The sequence below is a fragment of the Anomaloglossus baeobatrachus genome, chromosome 1 (genome assembly GCF_048569485.1).
Source record: "Anomaloglossus baeobatrachus isolate aAnoBae1 chromosome 1, aAnoBae1.hap1, whole genome shotgun sequence".
Classification (NCBI taxonomy): Eukaryota; Metazoa; Chordata; class Amphibia; order Anura; family Aromobatidae; genus Anomaloglossus; species Anomaloglossus baeobatrachus.
Window position 1 is genome coordinate 546,163,871 of NC_134353.1, and position 19,895 is coordinate 546,183,765.

The 19,895-nt window shown below is 39.9% G+C and overlaps 1 protein-coding gene across 1 annotated transcript in view; it reads left to right on the plus strand.

Moving 5' to 3' along the window:
- The window catches only part of MTAP (methylthioadenosine phosphorylase), a 109,179-nt gene that overhangs the window by 64,336 nt on the left and 24,948 nt on the right, over nucleotides 1-19,895 (plus strand). The window contains exon 6 of the mRNA XM_075339485.1: nucleotides 2,794-3,033. Within this exon, the coding sequence (XP_075195600.1) occupies nucleotides 2,794-3,033 (240 nt within the window). The remainder of the gene's footprint in view (nucleotides 1-2,793; nucleotides 3,034-19,895) is intronic.

Below are 19,895 nucleotides of genomic sequence, written 5' to 3' on the forward strand. Positions count from 1 at the left end.
CTCGACACTGCCGCATGTATTTCTCTTGTCCATGTGTCTCCACTTAGGATGCTAACACAATAGGACGCTGACGTTTTACTATCTGCTGGAAACTCTGGGTACTTTCCCAATTGCAGTTTTTTTCATTGATGCGAAAAATAGAATCCCATCCGAATAACAGTGTACACGGTCAAGAGAAAAACTAAGTACACCCTATTAGAATTTTGTAGTTTTATGTATCAGGACATAATAAAAAAAAAAAAAAAAAAATCTGGTCTTTAGAAGGTATTAAAATTAAGTAGATATAACTTCAGATCACGAACACCGTGATAAATTAAGTACACCCCTTGCATCTATAGGTAGTAGAACCACCTTTGGCAGCAATAACATGGAATAACTGTATTCTGTATGACTTTTCCACTCTCGCATTGTCCTGCAGGCATTTTGGCCTACTGTTTTTTTTTCACAAAGTTGCTTATTATAAGGAAAATTAAAACAATGTAAATTATTTCGACTTTTTTTTAAATATTTACATTTTTAATAGTATAAAACCTGAAAAAAAAAAAAGGTTTAAAGTTTTCAGATTTTCAACTTTTAAACAGAAGAGGGAGCAGCTGCTGCATTTTAGAATGAAAGCCTCCTGTACGGCTAGCTCACATAGCCACGGGATCTGCTCGCTTGTGTCTTATGTCTCCTCTCTCCCTGTCTGGGCATTTGGAAAAAGGGTAAATGATGATCAAGCTTAGGATCACATTGTGGAGACATTTTATTGGTTACAGCAATGTGACTGACATGTAGATAGTGTCACCAGGGACCCCTAGCAGCGCTAATTTTGGCTTTCCTACGAATTGAAGTGAAAATTTAAATGGTTCCCATCCCCAAAGTGCAAAAAAACAACAGTGAAGGTTTTTGCGTTTTTTTTCGGGGGGGTGGGGGGATAAGATTTGTTTACAGCATTCATTGTATAGTGAGAGTGGCTTGGTGACCTAATTCTCCAGATCTGAATGATTACAGTACCACTACACCACTATTTCAATATTTTATTTAACCTCTTCATCACCAAGGACACATTTTAATATACAGTGCCTTCCGAAATTATTCGTCCCCCTTGAATTTTTCAACCTTTTCCCACATTTCAGGCTTCAAACATAAAGATAAAAATGTTATTGTTATGGTGAAGAATCAACAACAAGTGGGACACAATTGTGAAGTTCAACAAAATTTATGGCTTATTTTAAACTTTTATAAAAAATAACTGAAAATTGAGCTGTGCAATATTATTCATCCCCTTTAAGTTAATACTTTGTAGCGCCACCTTTTGCTGCGATTACAGCTGGAAGTCGCTTGGGGTATGTGTCTATCAGTTCTGCACATCAAGAGACTGAAATTCTTTCCCATTCTGCCTTTGCAAACAGCTCAAGCTCTGAGATTGGATGGAGAGCGTTTGTGAACAGCAGTTTTCAGCTCTTTCCACAGATTCTCGATTGGATTCAGGTCTGAACTTTGACTTGGCCTTTCTAACACCTGGATACGTTTATTTGTGTGTCTTTTCCAGACTCCCAACAGGTTTTCTTCAAGAATGGTCCTGTATTTGGCTCCATCCATCTTCCCGTCAATTTTAAGCATCTTCCCTGTCCCTGCTGAAAAAAGCAGGCCCAAACCATGATGCTGCCATCACCATGTTTGACAATGGGGGTGGTGTGTTCAGGGTGAAGAGCTGTGTTGCTTTTACGCCAAACATATTGTTTGGCATTGTGCCCAAATAGTTTGATTTTTGTTTCATCTGACCAGAGCACCTTCTTTCACATGTTTGGTAAGTCTCCCAGGTGGCTTGTGGCAAACTTTAAACAACACTTTTTATGGATTTCTTTGGGAAATGGCTTTCTTCTTGCCACTCTTCCATAAAGGCCAGATTTGTGCAGTGTACGACTGATGATTGTTCTATGGACAGACTCTCCCACCTCAGCTGTAGATCTCTGTAGTTCATCCAGAATGATCATGGGCCTCTTGGCTTCATCCTCTGATCAGTCTTCTCCTTGTTTGAGATAAAAGTGTGGATGGACGGCCGGGTCTTGGTAGATTTGCAGTGGTATGATAATCCTTCCATTTCAATATAATCGCTTGCAAAGTGCTCCTTAAGATGTTTAAAGTTTTGGAAATCTTTTTGTAACCAAATCCGGCTTTAATCAGTTAGCTGATTCCTGTGAAATAACGGACCGTTGCATCCGTTTGGCGTCCGTTAGGCGTCCGTCTAACGGAATCCGTCGACTGTTTGTTTTTTGTTATTTTTTCATTTTTTTTCATTCTGGGCATGCTCAGTAGAAATTAGCAGAATCCAGCAGCGGATTCCGTTGTTAAGCACTTAGCAACGGAATCCGCTACCATAGGGAAACATTAAAAATTTTAACGGAATCCGCTGGTCGGCGTCAATTTGACGCAAGCATTTAACGTTACATTCAGCGTTGCTTCCGCTTGGCGGAAGCAATGGAGCAGCGGCCAACGGAAGCAACGCAGGTACTTTTGGCACAATCCATCATCAACGTTAACGGATTTCGCTGTTTCCCAAGACAGCGGATTGCTAAAAAAAAATAAATAATGCAAGTGTGAAAGTACCCTTATTTGTTTTGTTTTTTGTGGGTTTTTTTGTGGTACCCATTGCAGCTGTGAGATTATGTAAATTAAAGTGAGCCTTTTTAATGACACATATACTTGTAAAATTTAGGTTGTCCTCAAGCGTTAACACCCTCTAGTATTACTTATATTTTTTAAAAGAATGGATTTAATGAAAGCTTCCTTTTTTTTTTTCTGTTCCAGGTCTTAATAGATATTGCTAAGAAGCTTGGTGTAAAATGCCACTCTAAAGGTACAATGATTACAATAGAAGGCCCACGTTTCAGTTCCAAAGCTGAAAGTATCATGTTTCGCCTTTGGGGTGCTGATGTTATTAATATGACGACGGTTCCTGAGGTGGTCCTAGCAAAAGAAGCTGGGCTCTGCTATGCAAGTCTTGCGATGGCCACAGATTTTGACTGCTGGAAAGAGCATGAAGAGGCTGTAAGTACGGAGGAATGAGTTGCAGTATTTCTTTTTATATTAGACTATCAGGATACACTGATAAAACGAATATGTTGTGGCTAAGTTCACACAAGCATATGAAAATGTTTTTCTTTTCTTTCTTTAGTTCGGGCTATTTGTCACTTGTAGGTCCGCTTTTAACATCTATATGACATCTTTTTTTGTTTTTTGTTTTTTTTTTTCATTCACAGCTAAAAGTAATAATAAAGGGCCTAATACAGTTTTCTGTTTAATCTTTGCAAAAAGATTTCTGAAAAACCAATGCCAAACAGATTAATTGATATTGGTCAACATGCGGACTGTTTTGCATACAGATAGCACATGGACCGAAAATACTCTTGTGAACTTAGCCTAAAGCATATGAAAAACTTTTGTAGCCGCTTAGCAACTGATCACTTACCACTCAATTTGCTATTTGTTGGGCTTTGTGAAGAAGAAATACAGTAATGAGACATATTTAGAGATGCCAGACATAATGTGTCACTTTGATAAATTTGGTGCAAATATCGGTAAGAAAGCCTCCAGCAAAACTTTTATGGATAGTAAGCAAAAGTTTATGCCCATTCTTCACCCACAACATTTCTAGTATCTAGATCTGAATGTTAGGCCTCATTCACACATCTGTGTTTAACCTAGGGGTTAGCTAGTTGCTAACTACCTGACTGTTGCAAAATGGTCACAATTGGAAATGGAAATTAAAGGATGGGTCTTACAACACAGAAATAATGGATTTCCATCTATACAAAAATATTAATCTATGACCTATGTATTGAGGATGTTACCGGTTCAGCATCTTCGTGCTACAAGTTTATGAAAAGATCTGGCTTTGCTACTGGCATTTAAAATAGAATTGGTCAAAAAATGGCAAAAGAATATGAAAGAGAGATTTTTGTCTCTTCACAAATTTGTAGTTGATGCTAGAAAACAAAGTAGATTTGAACTGTGCCAGATTGGGAATATGGTGAAGTCCCTTGATGTTCCATCAAGCGGAACAGTTGATTTGAAAGGTACCAAAACAATAACGGTGAAAATCTGTAGAAATGAGAAAACACATGTCGTTGGGATGTCCTGCTGTTCAGATGGCACCAAAGTGCCACCAATGTTAATTTATAAGAGGAAAAACATGCCAAAAGAGCAGATCCCTTGAGGAATTATTATGCATGTTCACAAGAAAGGCTGGATATATGAAGATGGAATGAAGGTATGGATTGAAAAAGTGTGGTCCAAACGACCTGGAGGGCTTCTGAAAACAAGACACCCTACTAGTGCTTGACCAGTTTAGAGCACATGTTAATGAAATTACAAGAAGAAGATAGTAAAACTCATTTAGTTGTAATTTCTGGAGGACTTGCCATCAATTTTCAACCTTCTAGATGTCTCCATTAACAAACCATTTAAAGTTTTTATGCGAGAAGAGTGGAACAAATAGATGGCTGCTGACAATCATGGCCTGACACCTACTGGACGAATGAGAAGGCTCACTATCACAAGTTTGTAAATGGATGAAAATCTCAATTCAGGCAGTAAAGGATGAAATAATTATAATATATCCTTCGAAAAATGTGACCATAATGTCTTGGATGGCTTTGAAGATAATGTCCTATAGGGGGATAGGTGATGCAAACAAATGTGAGGAGCATTTCTTAACTTAATATTTAGGGTTTCAGGACTAATAGCAGAGATCTTCAAGATTAAAGTTTCTCCTTATTAGTCAATGACAAACTGGTGTTTCCTAAGATTTGAGAATAATGATGATGAATTCTTAGTTTTCTCACAAAGTGTAGTTAGACTAAGGATTTTTTTACTTCTTTGTTAAGTACAAGCAGACTCCTTTTATAGTGCTGATGTTTTATGGATTTACTCTATTAAACATTTTAGCATGCCATTTGGTGTGAAAGGGTTTTGTTTTTTTTACTTATTTTTTCCTTTTATAACTAAGGTACATCCTATAGTTAGAAAAATACAGTTATGTTGGCAGTCAGCCTGATCTACAGCAGAAGAAAGGATGTAAACTTATGTCATTGTCTCACAAAGTTTGCTGGAGGCTGTGATGCTGATATTTGCACAAAATTAATCACTGTTGCATTATGTTTGATACTGTTTTTTGGCTATCCCTTTGCTCGAGTGAGAATTGTGACTTTCAAAGTGACAATTCATAAATTTGGCATACAGTTTCTTGCCTGGCTAATCACGTTTCTCACCCAATATTTCATAAATGGCACTGAAAACCATACAGTTGCAAATTTCTGCCCAAAAAAGAGACATGTAAAAGTTTCCATCATAAAACTGCCTGGCCTTGGTAAATGTTCTTCTCCATGTTCTGTGAGAAAAAGAAAAATAGTGTGGACTAATATATAAAAATATACTAGAGTAATTAAACTTACAAGACCCTGGTCCATAAGCCACATCTGTATTTTGTGGCCACCAATTGGGAGTCCTGATCGGTAGGCACAACACAATGTCATGCAAGCGTCACATCATAGCGATGATGTCACCCCAGGCCTACTAATCAATAAAGGCACCAGGGATTCTGGCTGGTAGGAGGCAGTTCACAGGGCAGCTGTCTACCATCCACATAGTACTGAAGTAGATAATGGACCATGGTCCTACAAACTTATTCACTTATTTGTAGAATTCGTTATTTGTCTCCTTTTCTAAAACCGTCCAAAATCAGAATTGTATGAAAAATTGAGTGGCAAACAACCTCAAGTAAGATTGTGAAAAACATGATTTATAATCTTAATGTACAGTATTAAATATTCCATATTTTCCAGACTATAAGATGCGGGTTTTTTTTGTTTTTTTTAACAAGAAAACCGCTTATTAAAAAGAGTCTGCGTCTTGTAGTGTGCAGGTAGCTTCTTGTGATATAGGAGAATGCTGACACACCATCCTTCCAAAACACAGAATGCTACCTTCTCTCTTCCTGCTCTGCACTGATCTATATGATCAGTAAACGGCAAGAAAGAAAGCTTAATGAAGGCTGCATGAGCTGAGCAGCTGAAGGATTTTACACACGAGTAATTGAAGGACCTTTCAGGTCATGTGACTGATTATATGACCTGAAAGATCCTTGAAATATTCAAGTGAAAGGTCCTTCAGCTGCTCAGCTCGTGCAGCCTCTGTAACAGTCCCGATCAGGAACTGTAACATATGGTAATGTATACTGAGTGTGTATAACTACAAGCTGTGGTAATGTATATAATATAGGGAAAGGGTTGAGGGAATAGGTATGTGAATAAAATATATTTATATAAAACTAATTTTATAAGTTTGGGTTTTTTTGTGCTTTTTAATAGTAATATTAAGGCATCATACACTCTGTTTTTAGAGTATATGTATATTGTATCACTGTTACATGCTGATCAGTTTCATTATTTGCTATGTGGTGGACACTGCGTCATACCGGACTACGTTAGTTGCCAAGTTGCTATACCTTGTGAGGACCCCCTGCACGCACACTAATTGAAGGTCTTTGACCGAAACGTCTGTGCTTGTGCTGATCCTACAAGTTCTTCTCATTTATAGACCACTATTCACATTTATCTTGAGTGCCACGTTTCTACATATACTATTTTTCTCACTATCTGACATGAAAGCAGAATAAACCTTTCCCGTTTTAGGTCAATTTGGAACCAAAATTATTTATATTTGCCAAATGCCAGAATAATGAGAGAAAGAGAATGTTGCAAGACATTTTTATTACTTTCTGCAAAGTCAAAAGTTTACATACATTTTGAGTATTTTGCTTTTAAACCATATGGCACAGCCCATATGATGTGTATTTGGAAGCTTGTGATAGGTTTATTGGCAACATCTGAGTTAATTAGAGAGACACCTGTGGATGTATTTTAATGCACACCTGAAACACACTGCTTCTTTGTTTAGCATTCATGGAAAAGTCAAGAGAAATCATTGAAGATCTCAGGAAGAGAATTGTGGACTTGAACAAGTCTGGTTTACCCCTTGGGTGCGATTTCCAGATAACTGAGAGTGCCTCGTTCATCTGTACAAACAATTCTACTCAAGTACAAACAAGATGGGAATGTCCAGCCATCCTACTACTCAGGGAGGAGATGGGTTCTGTGTACCAGGGATGAAAGTTCTTTGGTCAGACGTGCATAACACAAGAACAAAAACAAAAGACTTTGGGAATATGATGGCGGAAGCAGGTAAGATTGTACCATTATCCACAGTGAAACAAGTACTGTATAAACATGGCATGAAAGGCCACTCTGCCAGGAAGAAGCCATAACTTCAAAAGAATCTAAAAAAGCCAGATTCATGTTTGCAAATGTACTCAGGAACAAAACTAAAATTGAACTGTAGGCAATAATGACCATTGTTACAATTGGAGTAAAAAAGAAGAAACTTTGAAGCCGATGGACAGCATCCTGGTGAATGGTGCACTTGACAAAATAAATGGCATCATGAGGAAAGATTTGTGCCAATACGGAAGCAGCATCTCAAAACATCAGCCAGGAACATAACGCTTGGGTGGAAATGGGTCTTCCAAATGGACAATGACCCGAAGCATACTGCCAAACTGCTTACAAAGTGGCCTAAATATTACAAAGTCAATATTTTGTCGTGGCCATCACAAATCCCTGATCTCAATCCTATTGAAAATTTATGAGCAAAGCTGAAAAGGCAGGTGCGAGCAAAGTGACCTGCACACATGGCTCAGTTACACCAGTTATATCGGGAGGAATGGGCCAAATTCCTATCAACTATTGTGAGAAGCTTGTGGAAGGATATTCAAAACCATTTACTGAAGTCATACAGTTTAAGGGTAATGGTACCAAATACTAATGAAATGCATGTAAACTGACTTAGCAGAAAGTAATAGAATGTTTTAAGGCATTTTTATCTCTCATTATTCTGGCATTTGGCAAATATCAAGTTTTGTAATCCTAATTGACCTAAAACAGGAAAGGTTTATTATAATTTTAAGTTAGATAGAAAAATATGCAGATGTGTCGTTTTTAGATAATGTATGTAAACTTCTGGTTTCGTGTGTGTGTGTGTTTGTGTGTGTGTGGATAGATAGATAGATAGATATATATACATAGATAGATATATATAATATGATATAGATAGTCTAACACACACACACACACAGCTCCTATATGCAGTATGATGACCTTCAGCCACAATACACGGTTTGATAGCCCAACATCTTCTCGGTATGCATCTGTATGCAGTATGATGACTCTATAGACCCCCCCCCCCCAACCATCACCACACGCACACAGTATGATGACCCCAAATCCAGAAAGAAAGCAATTACCTCTTTTTTGCATCTCGTCTTCCATCCAGGTCTGTTGCTTGCAGATTCTATCAACAGGCGTGCTGCATGACGTTACTCAGCAAACACAGCTGCACACAGCATGTTGCACAGCCACTTGTCCTATTCTATGACATGTCGTGACGACACAACTACACATTTAAAGACACAGGCTCCGATTCATCAAGACTGGTTGTTTATTCCAGTCCTAACCTCATAACGACGGCGGTACGACTTAAAGCCTCGGAAAAACAGGGTACTTATTCTGTTCCGACGCTTTAAAGCGTCAGGCCGAAAAAACACTGTAGCTCCCCCCCAGTGACGGAAAATCTTGGGGGTTTCCGCTACCGGTGGTAACTGAGACCCCCCCAGATTATGAATCGGGGTGTTTTTTTTGGACCCCGATAATGTGATCGCCAGTATACACCGTATACAGCCGATCACATTGGAAAAAAATAAATGGAAAGTAAAACTGATTCTTTTTTTTTTTATCAGACGTGATCAAACATGTCAGATGAGAAAGAAATATAAGCCCCTAGTGCACCCAAGGCCCCTGTTACCGGAGAATTTCCCCCCCCCCCCCCCCCGGAACATTCAAAATGGCGCCACAGCGCACCGAAAACTGCCGCTGGCTCTGCATTCATTGCCCTCCGATTTGAAATGATCAAACGTTTCAGATCGGAGGGAAATGTCCTCCCCCTGAGCCCCCCTCCGGTACACCGGAGCCCTCTGGTCCTCGGACCCCTCCGGTTCTCCAGAGCAATCCCCCCTTTCTCCCCTTCGGAGCATGCAAGATGGCGACGCGCACATAGTGCGCAGCCCGCATTCATCCTCCTTCCCTCATTTTTGTCGCATGTGACATGTCACATGTGACAGAAAAGTCATCTCCAGGCCCTGCCAGGTCTCCCGCCATCACCCCCGGTCTTCCCCGGTACCTGGCTGCTGCTCCGGTTCCCGCGATCACTCCGCCTCCCTCTGAAAAGCTGCAGGCGCATGCGCAGACAGCGGCTGTCAGCAGGTGACATTACACATCTAGCATCAACCCCATTTATTACCCCGTTTGCCACCGCTCTAGGTCAACGGGATGAGCTGGGGCGAAGCGCCTTGATTGGCGCATCTAATGGATGCGCTACTTCTGGGGTGGCTGCGGCCTGCTATTACTAGGTTGGGAAAGGCCAAATAACTATGGCCCTTCCCACCCTGATAATACCAGGCTTCTTCTTCTTCTCCTTCTTCCTTCTTCCAAAAAAACCAGCTTGGGGTGACCTCCAAACTGGATCACCAGCCAAGGTGAAGCTGCCAGCTGTGGTCTGTAGGCTGCAATCGTCTGCTTTACCCCAGCTGGCGATCAAAAATGGGGGGGACCCCACGTGGGTTTTTTTTTTTTAATTATTTATTTATATTTGGGCTAAATACACGGCTAAACACAATGAAAGTCACTAACGGGCACCAGCTTAGAATATGCAGGGGGTAGGACATTATATATGTGTTAGACGTCTATCCATCCATCCATCCATCCTAGCTTTTTAGGTTGTGTGCCCACAATCAGCATTTGCAGAATTTTGCATGCAGAGTGTTTTCACTGCGTCCATAACGCTGCGTTGTGCAGTACAAGGACAGTGGAAGGATTTTTAGAAATCTCCTGCCCACGTCACTTCTTTTCTCTGCAGCATAAACTGACCTGCGGAGCGGCTTCCTGAGCAGCAGAATGTCAATTTATGCTGCAGAGACTAAAGTGTTCTTCGGAGGGAGAATAAAGTCTGTAGCGGCCCGAACCCAAATTGTATACAAAGGTAGCTGCGTTCTCCCGTGGACAACACTCACATCTCTGCAGGAGGGCTGGCACTGCATCCTAGACACAGTGTCGCCAGATTGGTGGCACATAGCCTAAAAGTGAGAAATTTGGCGCAACAGCAACATTTTTGTGAAGTACCTGTAGATTCAAAATTCTCACTATACCCCTGAGTAAAGTGCTTGAAGGGTCTAGTTTCCAAAATAGGGTCACTTGTGGGGGTTTCTGTTGTATAGGTGACCTAGGGGCCCTGCAAATGCGACATGATGCCCACAATTTGTTTCAACTTTTACAAAATTCAAATCATGCTCCTTCCGTTCCGAGCCCTACTGTTTGTCCAAGCAGAGCTTTTTTCGCCACATATGGGGTATCACTGCGCTCATAAGAAATTGGATAACAAACTGTGTGCTCCATTTTTTTGGTATTTCCTCTTGAAAAAGTGAGGAATTTGGTGCTAAAGCAACATTTTTCTGAAAAAAATTAAAATTTTCAATATGACTACAAAAAAAAAATCAAATCAAATCTTTATTTTTATATAGCGCTAACCTATTCCGCAGCGCTTTACATACATCAGGAACACTGTCCCCATTGGGGCTCACAATCTAAAGTCCCTATCAGTATGTTTTTGGAGTGTGGGAGGAAACCGGAGAACCCGGAGGAAACCCACGCAAACACGGGGAGAACCTACAAACTCCTTGCAGATGTTGTCCTTGGTGGGATTCGAACCCAGGATCCCAGCGCTACAAGGCTGCAGTGCTATCCACTGAGCCACCATGCCGCCGGACTACCTAAGATTATGAAAATCTATGAAGTATCTGTAGGTTCAAATGCACACTATACCCCTAGATAAAATCCTTCAGGGGTCTAGTTTTCAGAATGGGGTCACTTGTGGGGGAGCTCTACTTTTTAGGCACCTCAGGGGTCCCCAAACGCAACATGGCATTCGCTAATGATTCCTGCCAATTTTGCAGTCAAATGGTGCTCCTTTCCTTCCGAGCCTTGCTGTGCACCCAAACAGTTGATTTCCACCACATATGATGTATCAGCGAACTCAGGAGAAATTGCACAATAAATTTTATGGTGCATTTTTTCCTGTTACCTTTGTGAGAAAAAAGCTACCTGGTTGAAGTAACAACTTTGTGGTAAAGTGTTTTTTTGTTTTTTTTTTTAATTTTATTTTCACGGCTTAACATTATAAAATTCTGTGAAGCACCTGGGGGTTCAGGGTACTCGCCAAACATCTAGATAAATTCCTTGAGGGGTCTATTTTCCAAAATGTAGCCACATGATGAGGAGCGTCACTGTTTAGGCACCTCAGGGGCTCTCCAAACGCAACATGGTGTCCATTATTGATTCCAACCAATTTTGCAGTCAAATGGCACTCCTTCCCTTCTGAGCCCTGCCGTGTGCCCAAACAGTTGATTTCCACCACATATAAGGTATCTCCAAACTCAGGAGAAATTGCACAATAAATTTTATGGTGATTTACTTTACTGTTACGTTTGTGAGAAAAAAAGCTACCTGGTTGCAGTAACAATTTTGTGGTAAAATTTTATTTTTTTATTTTCATGGCTCAACGTTATAAACTTCTGTAAAGCACCTGGGGGTTAAGGGTACTCACCAAACATCTAGATAAATTCCTTGAGGGGCCTAGTATCCAAAATGAGGTCACTTGGGGGGGGTTTCTGCTGTTTAGGTACCTTAGCGGACCGGTAAATGCAACATGGTGCCCGCAATCTATTTCAGCCAAATTTGCTTTCCAAAATTCAAATCTTGCTCCTTCCGGGTCCTCCCATTTGTCCAAACAGAAGTTTTTTACCACATGTGGGGTATCTGCGCGTTCATAAGAAAGTGGGTAACAAGTTTTTGGGTCCATTTTGTTGTGTTATTTTTGCTAAACCTGAATAAATTTGGGGTACAGCAACATTTTTAGGTAAAATTTTATTTTTTGCATTTTTTCATTCCACATTGCTTTAGTTCCTGTGAAGCATCTGAAGGGTTAATAAACTTCTTGGATGTGGTTTTGAGTACTTTGGGGGGTGCAGTTTTTAGAATGGTGTCACTTGGGGGTGTTTTCTGTCACCTAGGCCTCTCAAAGTCACTTTTAAATATGATGTGCTACCTAAAAAAAAAATGGTTTTGTAAATTTTGATGTAAAAATGAAAAATTGCTGATTAAACTTTGAATTCTTCTAATTTCCTAACAAAAAAACAAAATCTTAACAAAATTGTAAAGTATACATGTGGGAAATGTAATTTATTAACTACTTTGTGTCACAGAACTCTCTGGTTTAACGGTAAAAAAAAATTAAAAATTTGAAAATTGCTAAATTTTTCAAAAATTTTGCCAAAATTAAATTTTTTTCATAAACTAAAAAAAATTGTCCAAAATTTGGTACTAACATGAAGTACAATATGTAACAAAAAAACAATCTCAGAATCACTGGGATCCGTTGACGCGTTCCAGAGTTATAACCTCATGAAGGGACACTGGTCTGAATTGCAAAATTTGGTCTGGTCATTAAGGTGAAAATTAGCTCCGTCACTAAGGGGTTAAAGAGAGGGGTACTTTGTAGTTAAACACCTGATTAAGAAGCGTCTGCCTCAATGGGAGGTCCCTGTAGTACTTGCTGATTGTTGCTTCTTTCCCCTCCTTCTACAGCTGCTGTTCAGCATGTTCAACTTCCCATACTATGATCCTCTTGGCTCTTACCTTTTACCTGGCTGCGTGAACTAAAGAACTCCGCTGAGGATTTCATTTATTTGGGCTGTGCTATACTCTGAGTGGATGTAGTTTTTCTATGAGCACTTATAGCACTGTGGCTGTGATTTATGAGCCTGGAGCCTTCTTGTGACAGTTTGTTTTAGGGGAGGATTAGAGATGATGGCTAAAGAATTATTAGGACTTTCAGCTCAAAGACTTGCCAAATCTATGTATATTCATTTATCAGCACTATTTCACCTGACTGGATTTCAGTATCTCTTATTAGTGTTATTTTCTCTTCCTTTACTGGCACCTGATTATACCGAAACATGAATATAATTACTGTTTAATCTATTTCTATTATAGTTCTTGATTTATTCATACTGGAAATCCAATTAAATTTATGAAAAATCTCTGTGGCTCGCTACCTTTCATTACAGATAGTGCTTTTTATCCTTCTGGAACAATTAAGATTGAGGTTATTTAACCTATACAGAACAGCTCTATTTAACATACAACCAAAACAGCGTAAGGCTATGTGCACACAGTGCATCTTTTTGACGCTGCGTTTTTGTGCGTTTTTGGCCGCTAAAAACGCACAAAAACGCACCTGCGTCGAAAAAACGCGGCAAAAAACGCACGCGTTTTGCCGCGATTTGGTGCGTTTTTTTGCTGCGTTTTGCTGCGTTTTTGCTCACTGCGTCTTTATGCGTTTTTTATCAGTGAACAAAAAAAAGGTTTGATGTCATTTCCTTCTTCAATGTGTTCTTCATTCTCCACTAGTGTATGCAGAAGAGCAGACAGCTGCAGAACTACAAGGCTCAGCATCCTCCATCCAATAGTGTATGCAGGAGAGCAGACAGCAGCTGTCGAACTACAAGGCTCAGCATCCTCCTTCCAGGACTGTATGCAGGATTTCTTTGCCCCCCCAAACAAAAAAAATGACGTGGGCTTCGCCATATTTTTGTATGCTAGCCGGGTACAGCAAAAAAATGCATATATATATATGCATTTTTATGAGATTCTCTTTTTCCCTGAAGAAGGAGACGGCTTATGTCTCTGAAACGCGTTGGATACTGCAATAAAGAAAGAGTTTTTTAATATAAACTACATCCTGGCAACAGTGGTTTCTTAGCGCGGCTAAAACCCGATTCTCACACATATATATATATATATATATATATATATATATATATATATATATATATATATATATATATATATATATATATATATATGCATTTTTTTCACTAAGTCTTCACGGGGCTGCTGCTGGAACCACGCGGACACTCATATGCTTTACAAGGGGTTGTGACTGGCACAACCGCTCCAGGTGAGTGTATCTTTCTACATCCTTACACGGTTAATACCGGGTAAAACCCTATTTGCGCCTTTTCTCCCCCCTTTCAGCAGCCGGGTACAGCAGGCAGGTACGGGCTGCCCCCAACCCCCAGCTGCCTATTTGTACCCGACTGGGAACCAAAAATATAGGGAAGCCCTTTTTTTTTTAAATTATTTCATGAATTTCATGAAATAATTTAAAAAAAAAAAGGATTTCATGAATTTCATGAAATAATTTAAAAAAAAAATGACGTGAGCTTCGCCCAATTTTTGAGTCCAGCCGGGTACAACTAGGCAGCTGGGGATTGGAATCCACAGTGCAGGGTGCCCATGCTTTCTGGGCACCCCCGCTGTGAATTGCAGTCCCGCAGCCACCCCAGAAAATGGCGCTTTCATAGAAGCGCCATCTTCTGGCGCTGTATCCAACTCTTCCAGCTGCCCTGAAGACGGGTCTCTAGCCGGGTAATAATGGAGTTAGGGCTAGCTGTATATTATCAGCTAGCCCTAAGCCTGAAATTCATGGTGTCACGCCAATATTAGACATGGCCACCATGAATTTCTAGTAAAGATAAAAAAAAACACAACACACAGAAAAATATTTTTATTAGAAATAAAACGCAACACAATTAGTGACTCCATCTTTATTGAAATAAACCCCCCTCCGCAGTAATCCTGGGTCAGGGTCCCGCGCCGTCCAATCCGGATCCAATATCATCTGATCGGTTTGCTGGAAGGCAAAGCGATCAGATGATGTGTCATGATCAAGTGCCTGAATCCCATCACACATCAGCTGATTGTATAAAAGCCGATTATACAATCAGCAGATGCATCGGTGCAAAAAAAAAAAAATAATACTCACTTATGTGCTGATTACCGGCAGCTCCTGGAGCGATGGGGCGGGAGTCTGATCCTGTCCGATCGCTGCAGCAGCTGCCGGTAATCAGGGATGAAGTCTCCTGACGAATCCGCTGATACCGGCCGGGCGCCGCGTCACCGCGATACTTACGATCACCTGATGCGTCAGGTGACTGCATCAGGTGATCCATCGCCAGGTCCTGCAAGCAAGGTCCTGTCCCGGGGAGACTGCACACAGCCAGAGCGGCGGTACCGGGAGGAGATGGGAGCGGGCATGGCACCGAGAGTCTGCAGACAGGTGAGTATTGACTTTTTTTTTTTTTCTACTGTTCACTTTTGATTTCGCAGCCGCTTCCACCTCCTGCCTGTACATGACACCGCACGGCAGCTGACATGCACAGGACGGGAGGTGGAAGCGGCGGTGACGGTACCGGGAGGATTCACGCTTCTGTATATACTGACAGAAGGAATCCTCTTCCTGTACACGTCACTTTACTACCCACCTCCTGCGTTTATAGCTGCGTTTTTGGTCTTAGAAACGCACCAAAACGCAGCTATTTGCGTTTCTCATTGCGTCTTTCAACATCCCATTGAACTCAATGGATGAAAAGCGCAGTGAAAAACGCGGGAATAATTGACATGCTGCGTTTTTGTGGTCTGGCAGGGCTCTTCCACAATTCATTCTTTTCCAGGCTTGAGGTTCTCTGTTCTGGAGGTTGAGGAATTTGAAGAGGTGGGAGGCATGATGTAATGTAAAAATTTTCTTGGTGAAATCTTAGCCCCTGTGAAACAATCTGCACTTGATAACCTTACACTGCACAAGATGGCTCTCCGTAATGATATTGCTATGGTCCTAGATGACTTATGGGAGAAATCTAAGGAAAACTGGAAACCATTTGTGGCATTAAATCAGAAGATGGCAGAGGTCAAGAGTGATTTGGTCACAATCCCAGAGGAAAATTCACGGTAAAAGAATAAAGTGTCTAGTGTGGACAACAGCACTAGATGATCCAATTTACATATTCTGGGCTTCCCAAAAAGCAGTGGAGGAAATTTACAGAATTTATTCAGAACTAGTCACTTAGTTGTAGGAAAACAGCACATTTTCCTTTTTTTTTAACCTGATCGTGACACTAATCGTGCTGTAATGTCTTTATACTCTTTGCTTCCTCCCCTGCCCAGGAGATATGGTATGATCAGACCATGTCCCTGTACAGTCTAACACTGCCATTACACAGTACATAACAGGGGCATATACAGTGGGGAAAGTAAGTATTTACTGCCTATTTTGCAAGTTCTCCCACCAAAGAATGGAGAGGTCTGTGATTTTTATCGTAGGCACACTTCAACTACGATAGAATCCAAAAATAAAACTCCAGAAAAATCACATTGTATGATTACTAAATAATTAATTTGCATTTTATTGCATTAAATAACCTACCAACATGCAAGAATTCTGGCTCTCACAGACCTGTTATTTTTTTTTTAAGAAGCCCTCCCACTTTGCACTCATTACCTGTATTAATTACACCCGTTTTGAACCTGTCACCTGTATAACAGACCTCTATCCACACACTCCATCAATCACACACCAATCTCTCCACCATGGCCAAGACCAAAGAGCTGTTTAATGACATCAGGGACAAAGTTGTAGACCTGCACATGTCTGCGATGGGCTACAGGACAAATAGTTAAGCAGCTTGGTGAGCATGCAACAACTGTTGGTGCAATTATTAGAAAATGAAACTTTTTAATGGCTAACTGAAAAGGTGGTAATAATTGCAAGCTTTCGAGACTACTCAGGTCTCTTCATCAGGCATGGTAATGGTACCATGCCTGATGAAGAGACCTGAGTAGTCTCAAAAGCTTGCAATTATTACCACCTTTTCAGTTAGCCATTAAAAAGTATCAACCACTGAGGATTCTCAGTTCTTTTAAACAATTTTTCTTATCTCTACTGGCTAACACGGTACAAAGATATATTTTACTTGTAGAAAATGAAAAACACAAGATGACTGTCAACCTTACTCAGTCTGGGACTCTGTGCAAGATCTGGCTTAGTGGAGTAAGGACAATTCATAAAAAGGTCAGGAATCAGCCCAGAACGTCATGGGAAGATATGGTCAATGACCTAAGAGAGCTGGCACCACATTCTCAAAGACTACCGTTAGTAATCACTACGCCGTCATGGATTAATATCCTGCAGGGCACGCAAGGTCCCCCTTCTCACGCAAGAACATGCAATAAAATACAAATTAATTATTTAAAAATTATACAATGTGATTTTCTGGATTTTTTTATTCTGTCTGTCACAATTGAAGTGTACCTACGATAAAAATTACAGACCTCTTCATTCTAGGAAAAAGTTACAAAATCGGCAGTATATCAAATACTTATTTTCCCCAGTGTAAATGAAATTATCTCAGCACAGGAACTTTTTTTTCTACAAATCCAAATGTAGAAACCATTTTTATTCCAAGATCTATTGATTTAAAATAAACTTTAAAATTAACTTCATGGGAAAACCCCTTTAAGTGAGAGTAAACATTTTGTATGTAACATCGTCAACATTTGTATCTCCAGACTTTTCCAAGGAATTCACCACAATGAAGGGCCTTTTCTGAAGCCAAAAAAAAGAATGCGCTCTCCAGCCAAGATTTTGTATTCATTGATTTTTTTTTTTCTTCCCCAGCTAAAATGCACCTTAGAGGGAAAAAGTGTGGTTCTTCACCCGAAGAAATTGTTTAGTTTGATTCTAGAGGTCTGTAGGGGGAATAGATTTAATGGTGGAGTTAAGTGGTTGAAGATATGCGCATGAAACATTATGGAGTAAAAGCACTGTTCCTTACTTTTGGAAAACAGTTCAAATGGTGGGAGTAGGGTTTGGTTAGGTTGGTGAGTGAGTATAATGCCAAAAGGGGGTGTTGTGTTTTTGTTTTGGTTTTTTTTTGGGTTTTTTAGGTGATGCTGAATAAGAAAATTAGTAATCTACTCGGAGAAATAATTAAGGGATCACATCAGAAGATGCACTTTTTTTTTTTTATTTAGTACACACCAGCTCTTGGTAAACGTCATGGTTTACAGCTGGCGTGGGGAACCTTTCTTTTGTGAATGGCCATTTGTATATGTATAATCTTTATATTTATAATCTTATTCACGGGCCATAAAAAATTATGACCTTGAAAATGATCCTGCAATAGTTAACAATTAACTCACCTCTAGTGTGATGTCTGGAACTGATTCTCTTTAGTGAGGATGTCCTGTTAGGTGCCATGAATGATGATCTTGCTAATCGCAACTGCATTTAAGGTTTGTCGGTCTAGAGCGCAGTCGAATCTTTTCAGTAAGTTTTGTAAAGAATTGCTCTCAGCAATAAGTTGGTCTGAATACAGATGAATGTTACACTGCATATCTATTCAAACTGGAAAATTCCTCATTCCCCACATATATCCTTTATAGATCAGGCTGTGGGAATTCTGCAGTACACATCACATAAGCTACATTGAGGCTTCTATAAATACAACACATAGAAGGCACTGAGACTACTGTATACACATCAGATAGGAGACACTGAGATTGCAGTATTCATCACATAAGACATGGATGAAGGAAGAATGATCCAGCTTGTGATAAAATCCAGCTTTTAATGAAAAATTAGTAAAACCACAGTTCACATTATCCAAACTTTTATAACACCACCAGGTCTAGGAAAAAAAATATTAACGGTCAAAACTGCACACCAGATGCGTTTAAGAGCCAAGTGGTTGAAACGCGTCTGTAGTGCGGTTTTGACCGTTAATTTTTTTTTTTTCCTAGTCTTGGTGTTATACAAAAGTTTGGATAATGTGAACTGTGGTTTTACGAATTTTTCATTAAAAGCTGAATTTTATCACAAGCTGGAAGCTGGATCATTCTTCCTTCACATGTGCTTCAATGCTAGGCAACAACAGGATCATTTGCTTCTACACCACCGAGAGAGTGGGCGGGTCTCAGGGTGAGCTGGATATTTTCTTTACGATCACATAAGACATACCTAGATCCTGTGTATACATCCTATACTAAACGCTGGAGCATGTACATCATATAGTAGACACCAAGCCTGCTGTATATGCGTCATATGGTGTACACTGGGGACAGGTGCATATACGTCACATGGGAGACAGTGAGACTGGTGCATATACATCACATGGGAAACAGTGGGGCATATACATCACGTGAAAGACACTTGTCCTTTACAGTTCAAACCAGAAGTTTACATAAACTATCTAAAAAGACACATATACATGTTTTTCTCACTATCTGACATGAAATCAGAATAATAGTTTCCAATTTCAGGTCAATTAGGATTTCCCAAATTATTTATATTCGCCAAATGCCAGAATGAGTGAATGTTTTAACCCTTTCGTGCCAGAGCCTGTTTTTGCCTTTGTGAACAGGCCAATTTTTTTTCATTTCTGACCAGTGTCACTTTGACAGGTTATAACTCTGGAACACTTCAACGGATCCTGGTGACTCTGAGATTTTTTTTTTCGTGGCTTATTGTACTTCAGGATGGGGTAAAATTAAGACAATATTTTTTGCTTATATTTGTGAAAATATCAGAAATTTGGCAAAAATTTAGAAAATTTTGCAAATTTTTAATTTTAATACCCTGAAACCAGAGAGTTCAGTCACACAAAATAGTTACTAAATAATATTTCCCACGTGTCTACTTTACATCAGCACAATTTTTGAAATATAACTGTTTTTTTTTGTTAGGAAGTTAGAAGGGTTCAAAGATCATCAGCAATTTCCCATTTTTAAAACAAAATTTACAAAACCATTTTTTTAGGGACCACATCACATTAGAAGTGATTTTGAGAG